The 13,399-nt window shown below is 45.5% G+C and overlaps 1 protein-coding gene across 2 annotated transcripts in view; it reads right to left on the bottom strand.

Moving 5' to 3' along the window:
• CSPP1 (centrosome and spindle pole associated protein 1) overlaps window positions 1–13,399 on the bottom strand; it is a 976,424-nt gene that overhangs the window by 14,612 nt on the left and 948,413 nt on the right. For both annotated transcript variants that reach the window (XM_069220290.1, XM_069220291.1), the window contains one exon: window positions 8,511–8,658. In XM_069220290.1, coding sequence (XP_069076391.1) covers window positions 8,511–8,658 — 148 coding nt within the window. The remainder of the gene's footprint in view (window positions 1–8,510; window positions 8,659–13,399) is intronic.

The following is a 13,399-nucleotide window of genomic DNA, read 5'->3' as shown; positions in this document are numbered from 1 at the left end:
CCCACCTTGATTATTTCTTCTGCCCCTCAGTCCTTCTGATAGGCCAACCTTGCGCTTCCCATTTCAGAGAACGCTGGTACAAGCATCAGATTATGCAAAATACATCTTTGGACCAAGATGCTATGCCTACCCATATGGTTCTTCTATCACCTCACAGCAGGGCCTCCAGGGTCTTGATATATCCAGACTGGACACACTTATTTCCAACTGTGAGTTTCCATCTGTGAACTGCACAAATTGTTTGCCACTGTGTCCCCCAACCTTCCATGGCCTTGAGGTCTTTATGACGAATCCATCCCCACGAAGGCTCATTGCTTAGATAAACGCAGGAGACGGCCCTGGGTTCGCACGCCCTACGCCCAACAGGCATGGTCGGAAGCACTCTCAGCATCCCCATTTCAGAAGAATAGTGGCACTTTTGTTGCGCTCAGGCAGGGGCGCTGTCCCCTATTACCGCCTGTGCTTGGTCCATTTGACATACCTTCATATGTTATACTGAACTACAGAATCCCTGCACAAGGTGGGGGCTCTGTTCTTTTCATGGTGCTCATCGCCTTGTGCAGATTTCTTACACTTGGCCAGGGATTGCAAAGGAGTGAGGAAGTTCTGGCATTCAGTTTTTGACATTATTGATGAAATCACTGATTCACAACTGGAGGGCACACCCTTAGTTGCATTGTTGGGGTATGTCAAGGATGTCCCTTGGAGTGTCACGAACAGACTGCCCTCCTGCTGCTGCTGGCTAAGAGGCGGATGGCGTTGAACTGGGGGCACCATCCCGCAGGAGGACACCTGGCTTGAAGATGCAACGTACTGTCAAGACAACTTAACTGCTTACTGGGAATTAATGCCAGCAAGATCACGCCCTACAGACATCTGGTCCCCCTTGGTGACATACCTCACATGAGGTGAGGAGGGCGACAGTGGCGAGGCTTCTGTTGCTCGGGACCATGATTGTCCCTGTGGTGTGCTTGCCTATGCTGTGTATCTGCAGACCCCACTACGCTGTGCACATTTTTTGACTGCCTCAGATGATATTAAACCTAGTACAATGTCTGTTCTCTGACTTGCACTGCGCTCTGGGCTACCCTAGTCCCCCTTCACTTTGTTCACTCTAATGCTCTCCTTCCTGTTGTTGGGAGGGTCTTGGACATGCTATGTAGTACTGCTGCGGGCTATTGCCCCAACTGTCCTATGTGAATAGATGTATCTACTGCATCATGTATTGTCTATGTACCTCCCTCTGGAATTATGTTTAAAACTTTCATCAAAAAAATAATGTCTGCTGATGGGCTTTCCTGACCAGCGTTGGCAATAGCCCCTTTACTAGCCAGTCACCCAATTATGGAAATTCTGGACTCCTGGTCATAGCATTGAACCCGCCACAATGGCCAGTTACATAAAGACATGTGGAGAATTTGCATGTCTGAATGCTAGAATCATAAACTGATAGCTGTTGCTATATTACAGTGAACCTCAAGTAATATTTATGGGAAGGGACAATTGGAAGATGAAAATAGCACCGTTAAGATCCAGAAACACCTACCATCCCCACGCATTCACACCCAGAAAGACTTGGTTCAGCGAGAGCATCTTGCAATCGTCTTGTCAAATGAACAAATCCAGTGAAGATCCAGATTAGGTCTCAGAACTGTGTACTTCTTGGAGACCAAGAAGTAAAGGGAACATAATTCCATGCCCCTTTCTTCCAGGGGCACCAAGTCTATGGCCTTTTTGTTCAGCAAGGCTAGGAACTTCACCTCAAAACTGATGCTTGTGGGAGACAGCACCTCCTGGTGGAATAATGGCCATCCAGAGGAAGTTACAGAAAGGTTTTGGTGTAGAACTTGTCGACCAGCTAGATGGCCTAGCAAATCGAAAAAAATGAAATGCCCCCTATCCCTTAAGAGAAGATGATGTTCTATCGGACAGTGGCCAAAGATGTTTTGAAGCAGCAGGGCCAGCAAAAGATGGCAGAGCCTAGATGTTGTCACCTAAATACCCAAAATAAGCAGTATAGTTGCTGGGATGTCTGGAAAGGCTAAGAAGGTTGTCCCTACAGGGACTGTAGTTCCCTGTAGTAGCAATAAACCTTATATATTGTTGGTGGAATTGTTGCACAAAGGAAGCTAAGACAGTGCATACATCATAGATCTATTGTTTTTGAAGCTTTTCATGGAGAAGTCAGCTTTGTTTCCTACCAGCCACTCATTCTTGAAGAGCATGTCCAGGAGAGTGGCACGGACATCTCTGGAAGGCATCCAAGCATGCCAAAGCAGTGTGACAGCTTTGCGGCCACGAACCGAGCCATGGTGTCAGTAGAGTTCAACCTGCACTTCAAGATCTGTTTGGATGCATCCAGTCTGCCATTGGCCACGTCTGTTAAGAGTTGTTTCATGTGACCTGCCAAACTGATGACTGTATGTTTTGCCAATTTCCACAAGACATCAACATATCAGCCCAGGAGGCATGTTGCATTAACAGAGCAGAGGGCCAGACTGCCAGAAGCAAAGACTTTTCAGGTTTCTTCCACTCTTGACACAGAGGTATTCAGGTTTTGTTCAAGGAGGACATTTGCAAAGCCAGACTTTCCTGTAACAGGTGTGAGGACAAAGAGTAGGGGTCACCCGGAAGCGGCTTATGGGGTCTGGCTTTTTGTATGTGGGTTGCTGGATGGAAAAGGGTTCATCCCTTGCAGACAAGACAGGATCGAGACTGTCTCATCTGGCCGAAATAAGGGCGACTAAAAAAAACGTTTTCAACATCTGTAAAGGATAAAAGATTTCAAGGGGTTAAGATGGAGTCCCTGTAAGGAAGGTTAAAACTAAATTAAAATCCCCCAAGAATGGAGTTGGAGGATATAGATTTGTCAACCCCCTTAAAAAATGCAAAGTAACCGATGACTTAAAAAGGAATGGCTGGTCTGACAGACAGAGGAACGCAGAAAATGCTGCTAAATATCCTTTGATGGGGTAACAGTACAACCCCTCTGTCAAATAGATAGTGAGGTTGCCACATCTGCTAGAGTAGACTGACCTTGTACAGGAGTGATGAGCTAACAGGATGACCACCACTATGTCCAGTGGCAGCTGAAAAGAGTTCAGATGTTACCACTCAGTCTCCTGGCACATAGGTGGAGGCTTCAGGGATTGGAGATTGGACTACTGACCCATCCCATCTGCATGGGAGAGGAGGTCCTATCTGAATGGCAGCCAGAGAGAGAAACTCAAGGAGAAGAGCCAAAGGTCTGCATAACACACCCTTTTTGGCCAATCTGGAGCACTGAGAATGGCCTGGTTTTGTTGAATCTTTCTCAGAACCAGAGGAATCAAGGGTATGGAGGAAAATGCACAGTGCAGCAGCAAATACCATTTCAACGGGAACACGTCTTTCAATGCTCCTTTCAATTGATACAGGAGGGCACAGAACTACTGGCATTAAGCATTATCAGATGAGGCAAACAGGTCAACTTGAGGAGTGCCCCCCGGGCGAAGGTGTAATGGACTTCCTTTGGCAGAAATTGTCACTCATGATCGAAATGATAACGGGGATTAGGCTGTCTGCTCGGATATCCAGAGACCTCGCTAGGTGACTGGCGGTTAACCAGAACCATTGGAAGTGTGCCCAAGGGCGCAGTCTGAAAGCTTTCAGGCAAAGTAGGTGAGACCCTATTCCCCCTTGCTTGTTGACATACAACATCACTGTTGTGTTGTTCATCAAGATCTGGATGGACCAACCATGGATAAAGGGGAGAAGCTGTGAGCGCTAGCAAATCACCCACAGTTCCAGCAGGTTGATGTGAAGAACCTACTATTCCAGAGAACAGAGGCCTCTGATATAAAGATCGTCCAGGCGAGCTCTCCCAAACGTAAGTGGAGGTATCCGTCAGTATCATAGTCACGGTTATGGGTGAGTGAAGGCCATTCCACAGGCCAGATGTGCCTGGTTTCCCCACCAAGCCACATCCACAGCAGCTCAGCGGGATATCACGATGAAATCCAAAAGATTTCCCTTGTACTCTAGCCACTGCCTGCGGAGGTACCATTGAAGGCCCCGTATGTTGCAGCATGCATGTATGACAAGGAGAATGCAGGAAGCAAGCAGACCTAGGTTTCTTAGAATCTTCAGTACTGGACCTCACACCTTGCTGGAAGGACAGGAGCATCTCTTGTATTTCTGTAACCCTCTGAGGTGGAGGAAAGGTATGGAAAGTGGTGGCATGCAGTACTGATGCTATAAAGTGAAGTCTCTAGGAAGATCCCATGTGTGAGATGGGCTCATTGACAGAAAAGCCCAGGTCAAACAGCAGGGACAATGTCAACTGCAGATGGCATCATACCACCTCTGTCAAACCAGCTTAGATAAGTAAGTCATCAAGGTACGGGAAAACTGGAATCCCAGACCTCGTGAGACGGGCCAGAACCACTGCCATCACCTTGGTGAAGACTTGAGGTGCCAATGTTAAGCCAAAGGGGAGCACTGCAAACTACTAGTGTGTAGAATCAACTACAAGCTGCAAGTACTTCCAGGAAGACTACAGGATCGGGATGTGGAAGTACAGTTCCTGGAGGTCCACTGACACCATCCGTTGTCCATCTTCTAACGCCAGTAACAGCTGCGCTAGGGTAAGCATTTTTAACTTTTCCTTCTTGAGGAAGAAGTTCAACTCTCTGAGGTCCTGAATCAGCTGCAGACTACCCTTGTTCTTTGGCACATGGAAATTGCATACGTAGCAACACTGGCTTTGTTCCTGTTTCGGCACCAGCTTCACCACTCCTTTTTGTAAAAGAGCTGCCACTTCTCTTTGAAGAATGGCCAGGTGTTCCAGAGAAGGGGAGGAAGGGGGAGGGTATGAAGGAAGGGAAAGATGTAATCCCTTTCTATAATTTGAAGGTCCCACGGGTCTGAAGTAATGGGCATCCAGGCTGGCAGAATGAAGAACATTCACCCTTCAACAGGCCCTGCATGTGTTAAGGACAGAAAACTAAGACTGCTAAGGGAGCGGACAAGGAATAGGAGGAGCAGGAGAGTTAGTGGGTGGATCCATGGCCTTTACCTCTGCCTCTGCCCTTGTATCAGTGGGGCCTGGGGCTGTTGATACTGCAGCTGATAGGGTTGTGGATGCTGAAAGGAGAAATCTCTGGGGAATCCCGGAAAGTGATGAAACTGCCTGTAATCTTGTTGGGGCTGACCTATCTGGAGGCCTAAGGAGCATGCTGCGGTCTTAAATCTCTCCAAGGCTGCATTACCTTTCTCATTGAACACTCTCATGCTATTAGACGGCAGGTTAATCACATTGGCTTGCATGTCCATGCCACACAGTCCACCATTTCAAGACCAGACTCTATAATGTGCCTAGAAACATTCTGCAGATCATGAAGAACCTTCTAGAAGTGGTCACACAATTCTTCTGGAACATGAAACCCAATCGTTTGAGCAATATCGCATAGGGTGTGGGTATAGTGCGTCAGAAAGCAACTGGCCTTCAAGGACTTCAGTGCCATGCTGCCTGCAGAGACGATCTCCTTTAACCACGCTTTAAGCATCTTGGATTCTCTGCTCAAGGGAGCTGTGGGGAACATGCCTTGGGACTGCCGCAAGGAACATGAAACCTGGATCACAAGGCTCTCCCGTAAAAGGTGGGTAGAAATAAAGGATGGATCTCCAAGAGCTGGATGGTAGTGTCTGGCCACTAGATGGTTGATCGCTGGTGATCATTCTCCCATGTTGCTAGGACAAGGTCCAGTAATGCCTCATTGAAAGGTAATAAAAGTTCTGATGTCGGTTGTGTGGGGAGAAGAACCTCCATGAGGACATTTATTTTTAATAACAACAGTTGCAAGTAAAAACTCTCAGCAGCCTTTCTAATGACTGAATGCAGGGATATGACCTCTGGACTCGGCTGCGCAGTAGGAAACTTCATGTCCATCTCTAGTGAAGTGTCAGGTCACTGGCAGATGACAAGCCAAGAATTTCATAAGGGGTTTCGGCCTCCTGATGAACATAGGAATACAGATTAATAAAGACAGAATCTGAACCAAAGATTTTGAGGGTTCTTTGTCTGTAGTTCTCTTCATCAATGAGCTTCCTTTTTAGGTCTATGCTGAGGTGGTGGCTCTACAAGAAGAGGAGAAAAGGAAGGCAGCATCAACAGTTTTGAGCACGGATCTGGTGAATGCAGCATCTGTGGCTGTGCCAGCAGCCATGGTGTCCAGGGTGGAATAGTGTAGCTGGTGACTCTGCTGGGCCACTGTGCATGCACAATACAGTGCCATGGGCATGAACAAGGGGAGGCTAAATTGAGAAGGTGCTGCTGAAGGGTTCGAGGCACTGGTGAAAATGCCAAGCATCATGTTTAGAAATGCTGCTGGGACAGTGCTCGGCACCGAAAATTCAGGTAGCTTTCTGTGGGCAAAGGATATCACTTAAGTGCTCCTCTGAAGACTTTGGCCAATAACAACTTGGCCTCGAACTCCCTGATGGCCTCTAGGTGTATAAGTCTCACAGGACTCAAAGGCCACAGAGTGATGTTCTGATTCTAGATAGCACATTCAAATATCGTATTGGTCTTAAAAGGACATCTTTTAGCTTCTACGACAAGGCTTGAAACCTACAACGTTTCGAGGAGACATTTGACTTAATTTCGGTCCAAATGCTGAGGAATTTTGCCGCTGGAGCTCCAGGAGAGAACTCTGGACCTGCATTAATGAGGTGCAAAAAAGCCAGTTGGCACCTAATACATTCCACTGTCATTTTGTTCAGAGGCTGAGAGACAGCTGAATGGAGTTACATTGTTGCGGTGAAGATATAGTGCAGAAAATAAAATTCTGGACCAGCCAGAGGCATGGAAAGATAATTCATAAAGAGAGGAATCTGTAGGAAGCTATATCTATCAACACTTGTGGATTATAGCTATAGCAACAAAGACATCTTTACAAGCTCTTCTTCTTTTCCAAATTAAACCTTGAACAAGTTAAAATATAATTTAATGCTCCAGCACCTGTTTCACAATTTAGTTTAATTTAATTAAATTCAATTCTGGCAAAGGAATATTAAATACTGCAAGTAACGGGTCATGAAAAAGTCTGCACGTCTTCAGAAGAAGCTCCAAGTTGGGGCAAATTTGACTGTCTCTTCATTTTGAGCAATACAAGGATTAGTTCAGAAGATGAAGATTGGTTAGAAAATGAAACCCAAAAAGAAGAAAAAAACACAATACAAGTCAGCAAGTGCCGGTCCCCCGTGTCTTTGAAGCATGAGAAAAAACACCTAGGTCTTCAACCATGGCTGTCATATTTTAGAAAATAAATCCCTCACGACTAGCACCAGTGTTGGAAGGCCTGGACTGAGCAAATGGTTCAGAACTCCGTCACACACCATGGAAACCCCTTAGTACCCCAGGGTTTCATCTTCAAATAATTCTGAAAGCCAAAGTGGCTTAGAGAAGTCACAGTAAAGAGAACAAGCGTGCCAATCATTACCAGATGTCTATCCTTTACGCTGAACCCAGGGGCTAAAGTGTAAAGAAGATGACACTTGTGAGATAAACTAATTTAAACATTATCTCAAAATGAAAAAAAAGCTGACATTGAAAAAAGATGTGTAGAGTAATCTTGCAGTCCCATGTTTTGCTCTGACAGATTAGAAAAAATAACTAATGTGTTTCCTTTGATACAGAGCACTCTGTAAAGGTGCAAGTCCATTTAGCTGCAAAAACATTTTAAGCAACACATAATTTAAAGGAAGGTTTTAATAGAACCTTTATTTTCTATATTTTTGTGTTCATGATGTCTAAAATATGAAAATAGGGTTTCTGAGTGCCAGGGCAGGTGACCTAAAATTAATTAATATGTTATAAATCTGTGGAAGTGCAAGATTACTTCTTTTGGAAAATTACGGGATGTATAAATCATATGGATGACACCCAATCAATCCGAATGCTATTGTTCACAAATAGAACAACAGAAAACTATAGGGTGCAAATATCTATGACCCACATCTCTGAAACCTACAATCACAGCAAAAGCTTGAGCTGTTGGTGAACAGGTTTGCGACGAACTCCCACTGCTGATCACCATGATTAAAAGCTCAGAGTGAAGACTAAGATAACACAGCAGCACTTCAAACAGGGCTTTTTTGATCAAGACACACAACTTCCACAAACTTTTAACAGTCATAGACATGATATTCCCCTATAAGGACTGATCAACAAGATGACAATTATCTAATAACAAAGATTGAGGCACAGAAAAATCCCAACATACACCCGCCTTAAAATTTCTTATGGCTGATACCAACCATATACAATCCCTTAGAAAATGTGCTTTAGAGTTACTCCTGTCAAGACTTTGGCATCCAAAGTACACTCTTCATTTTAAAATGGTCTGTATTTTGATTTTTCATGAACATTAATATGGAATGAAAATGCGTTTTATTCCTTGTGCAAGATTTCTGCCTTTGAACTGTAGTGGGAAATAACCTAAAAAAAACAAAAGTACAAGTCCACGTACCTATGCTTGGAGAGCGCTTATCAAGGCCATTTAATTTTCTCATTCTTTCCTCATTCCGGACTCTGAGATGGTTAACATTTAGGCTGGCAACCGAGTGCAGAGATAAGTTGTCTGGTTGTGTTGGTTGAATTCTTGAAATATCATTAGCCTAAGGATTAAGGAAAACTTGTCAGTTCAGTACAAGGTGTACAAATATGAAAAGTAAATAAAAATCAAGGTACTTTGTTTGCTGTCTTCAGTACTCCTAATCCTACATCCAGAGAGATCTCAACATTTCCCATGTCGGGCATGATTAGTTCATCCACTGATCTTTTTGTTGCATTCTGGAACTTGCAGTCATGTTTTTAAAATGAGGAAGACTCCAAATACCAAAACACACAGAACTGAGGGCTGTTCAAATCACTGTGAAACCTGCCAATGTATGGGAGATTTCTTTTTTTTTTTTTTTAAAGTGAAGTCTTGTTCATCTCCCCGTTGACCTGGTTGAGTAGTCAGGTGGCTCAAAGTCACTGGTTGGCTCAACAAAATGAGGACACAGGTGCCAAGTGAAGCAAATGCAAACAATCATTTTAATGAGCAAATCAATGAAAATCAGTGAAAATTAATGTTTCACAACAACCTGCAAGACGGGGGTGGCTGCGAGGCAGTTTGTATACGCAGGCACAGAGGTATCTATGCTACCATGGTATTCTGTGACACCTCTTGGAGTGAGACAGGGAATGACGGTTTGGACACCAGTGACCTTGAAGGTGGGGCACTACTGTGATATAAGGTAACTCCATACCATAACACATAAGGGAAACAAGATTAGGCCTAAGCAGTGTAGGAAAAAATAAATTGAATGGAGGCATTACAATACTTCAATATTCTGAAATCCATCTGGATTCCTAGAAGGGTTGGGTGTGTCCTGGAGTAGGTGGTATGTGGTTTCAGATCCTCAACACTTTCATCACATGAGGCACAAAAATGTCTGCCTGGCAGCTTCCAGAAGGGATAGACAGCCTGTGAAACTTTCAGTAACAGCCATAGACAAGATGTATTATTCATGTTCATCAGACAGAACCAACTGGTCTTGAAGTACAAGTTACCTACCTTGGGTAACCAAATATCTGATAGAGACATTCTAGTTGCAGATTCCTTACCTTAGAATTTCCCCCAGGCGTCAGACTGGATCCAGAGATTTTTCTTTGAGCAATAACCTTGCATGTCGGCAGGTGGCATCGGTAGACTCCGCGGGCGTCCTTGGTGTCGTGGTCGGCGTGATGACGTTGGGAGTAGTACACAAATGCCGCCCTCGCGCAGTGACATCAGTTTCTTTTAACGACATCCCTGCTTTCCGCCTCTGTTAGTTTCTATTTTCTGTGATAATGACCCTGGCCCTTTAAGGACCCGGACCCAAGTACTGTAGTACAATGAAATGATGGCTTTTAAGAGATGTATTGGAATGCCCCATGATGACAGGTTCTTCCACACGGTTTCACGGTCAACCCTGTCGAAGGCTGAACTACAGTCATCAAAGCAGCAAAATAGCGACTGATGGCTGATGTTAACTGCCTGGTGCTGTAAGTATGCAAGTGCCATGATGTTGTCCATTGTTAAGGACCCCGATCTGAAGCCAGACTGAAAGAATGGCTGAATTTGGCACTCTTCTACCCAGGCTTCCAATTGGTCCAACAGCAGTCGTGCATACATTTTTGCATCCACATTCAGGAGAGCAATTAATCGATAGTTTGCCGCTAGTGAGCGGTCCTCCTTTTTATAAATTGGACACAGTATAGAATCTCTCCAGGACTCCAGGACTGTGGGCAGATGGTGCGCGTTGTTAAAAATATTTGACAGCTTCTCTGCTGAGTCCGATGGGGCACATTTGAGCAGAGAAGCTGGTAGACCATTTGGTACTGGCGCTCCATCTTTCCTGGTCCTTTTTATGACGTTCTCTGTAATTCTAAGGGAAAAGGTACACAAAACCGTGGGAGAGGGATTATCTCTTTGTGGAACCAATAGTAACTGAACGCTGACCCGGCTGTTGCTGGGGATGTCCGATACTAGGTCGGTGGTTATATACAAAGTTGTAACATGAGAGACCCATGCTGACTCTGGTACACGTTGTCTCTTGTCTTACGGCCATTTCTTAGCTTATTTACATAGTCCCAGAAGCGGGCATGATATGGGTCTTTTAGTCCAAGTTTCTTGCAGACAAATAATGTAATTAGGGTTTAGGTAGGACATGGCCTCGCCAAATCTACTGATACTCGAGAGGCCTGCCACATTCCATGACAGAAATGACAGAAATGACAGTGATTTTGGTGATCGTGAAGGGTGGTACTCTATGGTCCCCTTACTGCTAGGACCAATACCTTGGCTCTTCCCGGTCCCTCTGCTTGCTTTGCGGGAATGTTCGTGTGACCGTATGAACCTCTCTTTTGTTTTGCGCACATACTATGGTTATGGTCTGCGGGATCTCAGTTGTATGGGTCCCATGATTCTGGCCCCCACCTGAGCCTCTTAGAACAGATTTCTGCTTTTGAAAGGGAGCAGTATTCAAGAGAATGAACAGATATTTGTCAAGTGGGGGGGATATATAGTTCAATGTCCCAATCTGCAAATGACTCCCATGCATCCCAGACTGCGGCCCTCTGTGCTGCATTTTTCCAAGTTGTTTTTCTGATTTTGTTTGTTGCATTCAGAGCAGGGGGCTCAAACCTAACCCATTCCATGTCTTCCAAGGTGATGTGCCTAAGAGGTGGAATTTGAGTAAATAGACGCAATAAGTTCCCTCTATTTAGAATATCTATATGGCCTTTTGTGTATAGTGAGGGATGAACACCAGGTCCAGAGAGTCCTGCTCTACTGGGCCTGGTGTAGCCTGTTCAACTGTCAGTGCTTCCGAACTGACCCAGTGAATGGGATCTCTACCAGTGGAGACTTGATGAATTGCATTTACCACTGAGTGGAGGGCCTGCTCTCTGTCGCCCACAAAGCCGATGGCGCCTGCTCTCTCTACAAGCTGAGATGGTTGTGCCCTCCTTGGGGCCATTTGCAGGTCTTGATAGTTGTTCTGTATGCTATATGGAGTGGAGTGCTCCCTTGCCCCTTCCTTGCCGGAGCAGGCTGTTGTAGTCCTTACTGAGATTGTTTGTGGGCAGGGCCTTGCATATTGAAATCTTTGGTCCTTGGAGGGGTTCTGAGCCCCTGGGCTAGTTAGTGAGACGGTTGGGCCACTTTTGCTACTTGCGGAAGTCACGCATGACCCGACAGCTTCTCCTGCATCGTGGTCCCTAAGGGCCAGCATTGTTGGCGCTACTATTTGATCTTGTGGTTGAACCGGTGGCAATGGTCGTGGTGAGGCAGGTACCGATGTTTGTGCCCAAGATGTGACTTTCCCTTCCCTGTATTATGGAGCCGTCGTCAATTCCACCACATGATCTTGTTGCTTGGCTGTTGATAAAGTGCATTCCAGAAAAATTGGGAAATACTTTGCAGTGCCAGTGGCTTCCGATACTTCTGGCACGTTGTGTATTTTATGCCTTTTGGCTGATCTTATTTGGCACCTATGTTTCCTGGCTTGCTTTTTATGTTTCTTCCTTGCTCTCCTTGTAAGGGCTATGGGTAGATCTTGGGTGGGCTTGATGGGGTAAAAGCATGATATCATAGTTTCACCGACTAATGTAATTATGCCTTCGGCATTAGTTTCCAGTTTTTCACATGAGTGGTACCTTGTGTCTCTGCCTGGGCTGGGGAAGATGACTGGAGATGGGTTGTCAGCCCTAGAAACTGTATGCGATGGACATCTTGAGTTTGCTCTTGCTGTGACAGTATTTTGACCTTGAGTGAGGGCTGGTTGGACGAATTGGTACTTTTGGGGAGGCAAGGTGGCCGTTGTAGCTTTGTCAGTTCTTGGTGTCTCCTTGACTAGCTCACGCAGAATCTTTGGTAGGGCGCGTAACTTTTCAAGGATCGGAAAGCAAGAACATTGAGCTCCCTTCATTGTGGTAATAAGGAGATTTTCCATATATGTTACCTTTGTTCTAATTTCAAGTAGCTGTGTGGCCAGGGACTAAAACAAGTCCAGTTGCAGCTCCATCTTGTTTGACTGACAAAGAAGCGCCCTAGCCATAATATTCTGGGAGGATCTGATGGCCGCCAGCTCTTGTGCGTTTGTAGAATACTCTGGAGTTGTTCTGACTGATGGACCGCCTCCAGTCTCATCCTTGTCGGAGAGTTTTTTTTGCTGTTATTACTGTTGCTGTTGTGGTAAGACAGAGTGTTCTGTTGATCTGCTACTCTAAGTTGTTGAGGAAGTGCCGAAGGGAAGATGATAGCTCACGGGGACTGGCTGCCTCCATCAGCTCCAGTTGTATCGGTGACGCCTCAATTTTGCAGACTACTTGGGAGACTGTAGTCAGTTTTTGTGTTACGCGGCCAATCCCTGAGGAAGGGCATTCCGGAGGCTTGTTGAAATGGTGGTTGGCCATATCTGCTGTGATAATGAGGTCTATGTTCAACACAGTTGATGTTATGACCCCTGGGGGGGGGAGGGGGAGCAGTCCACCAGAGAATTGTGATACTGAGTGGCGCTGTCTGCTGTAGTGGGGAGGGCTCTGTTCAAGGATGGCAATGGTGCAATGTCTGCTTGTGAAGAGGAAAAATTGAAAACGGAGGAATCTTGGTGAACAGCTATTAATGCGGGGCATGAGAGGGATATGTGGGCACTGTTCCACCCCTTTAAATATCTCTGCTGAGTTCGTGCCATATGCATGGATTTGCTCCTCTTTGATAGACTGGTTGCCTGATTCCTCCTCTGTTTTGTGCGGTCGTACGTAAGCTCTTCCCCGCTCTGAACTCCCTGTTGCTGTTCTACAGAGGAATCGGACTATAGAGTCCTTTCC

The sequence above is a fragment of the Pleurodeles waltl genome, chromosome 2_2 (genome assembly GCF_031143425.1).
Source record: "Pleurodeles waltl isolate 20211129_DDA chromosome 2_2, aPleWal1.hap1.20221129, whole genome shotgun sequence".
Classification (NCBI taxonomy): Eukaryota; Metazoa; Chordata; class Amphibia; order Caudata; family Salamandridae; genus Pleurodeles; species Pleurodeles waltl.
This window is presented reverse-complemented; position numbering and strand designations above follow the sequence as displayed.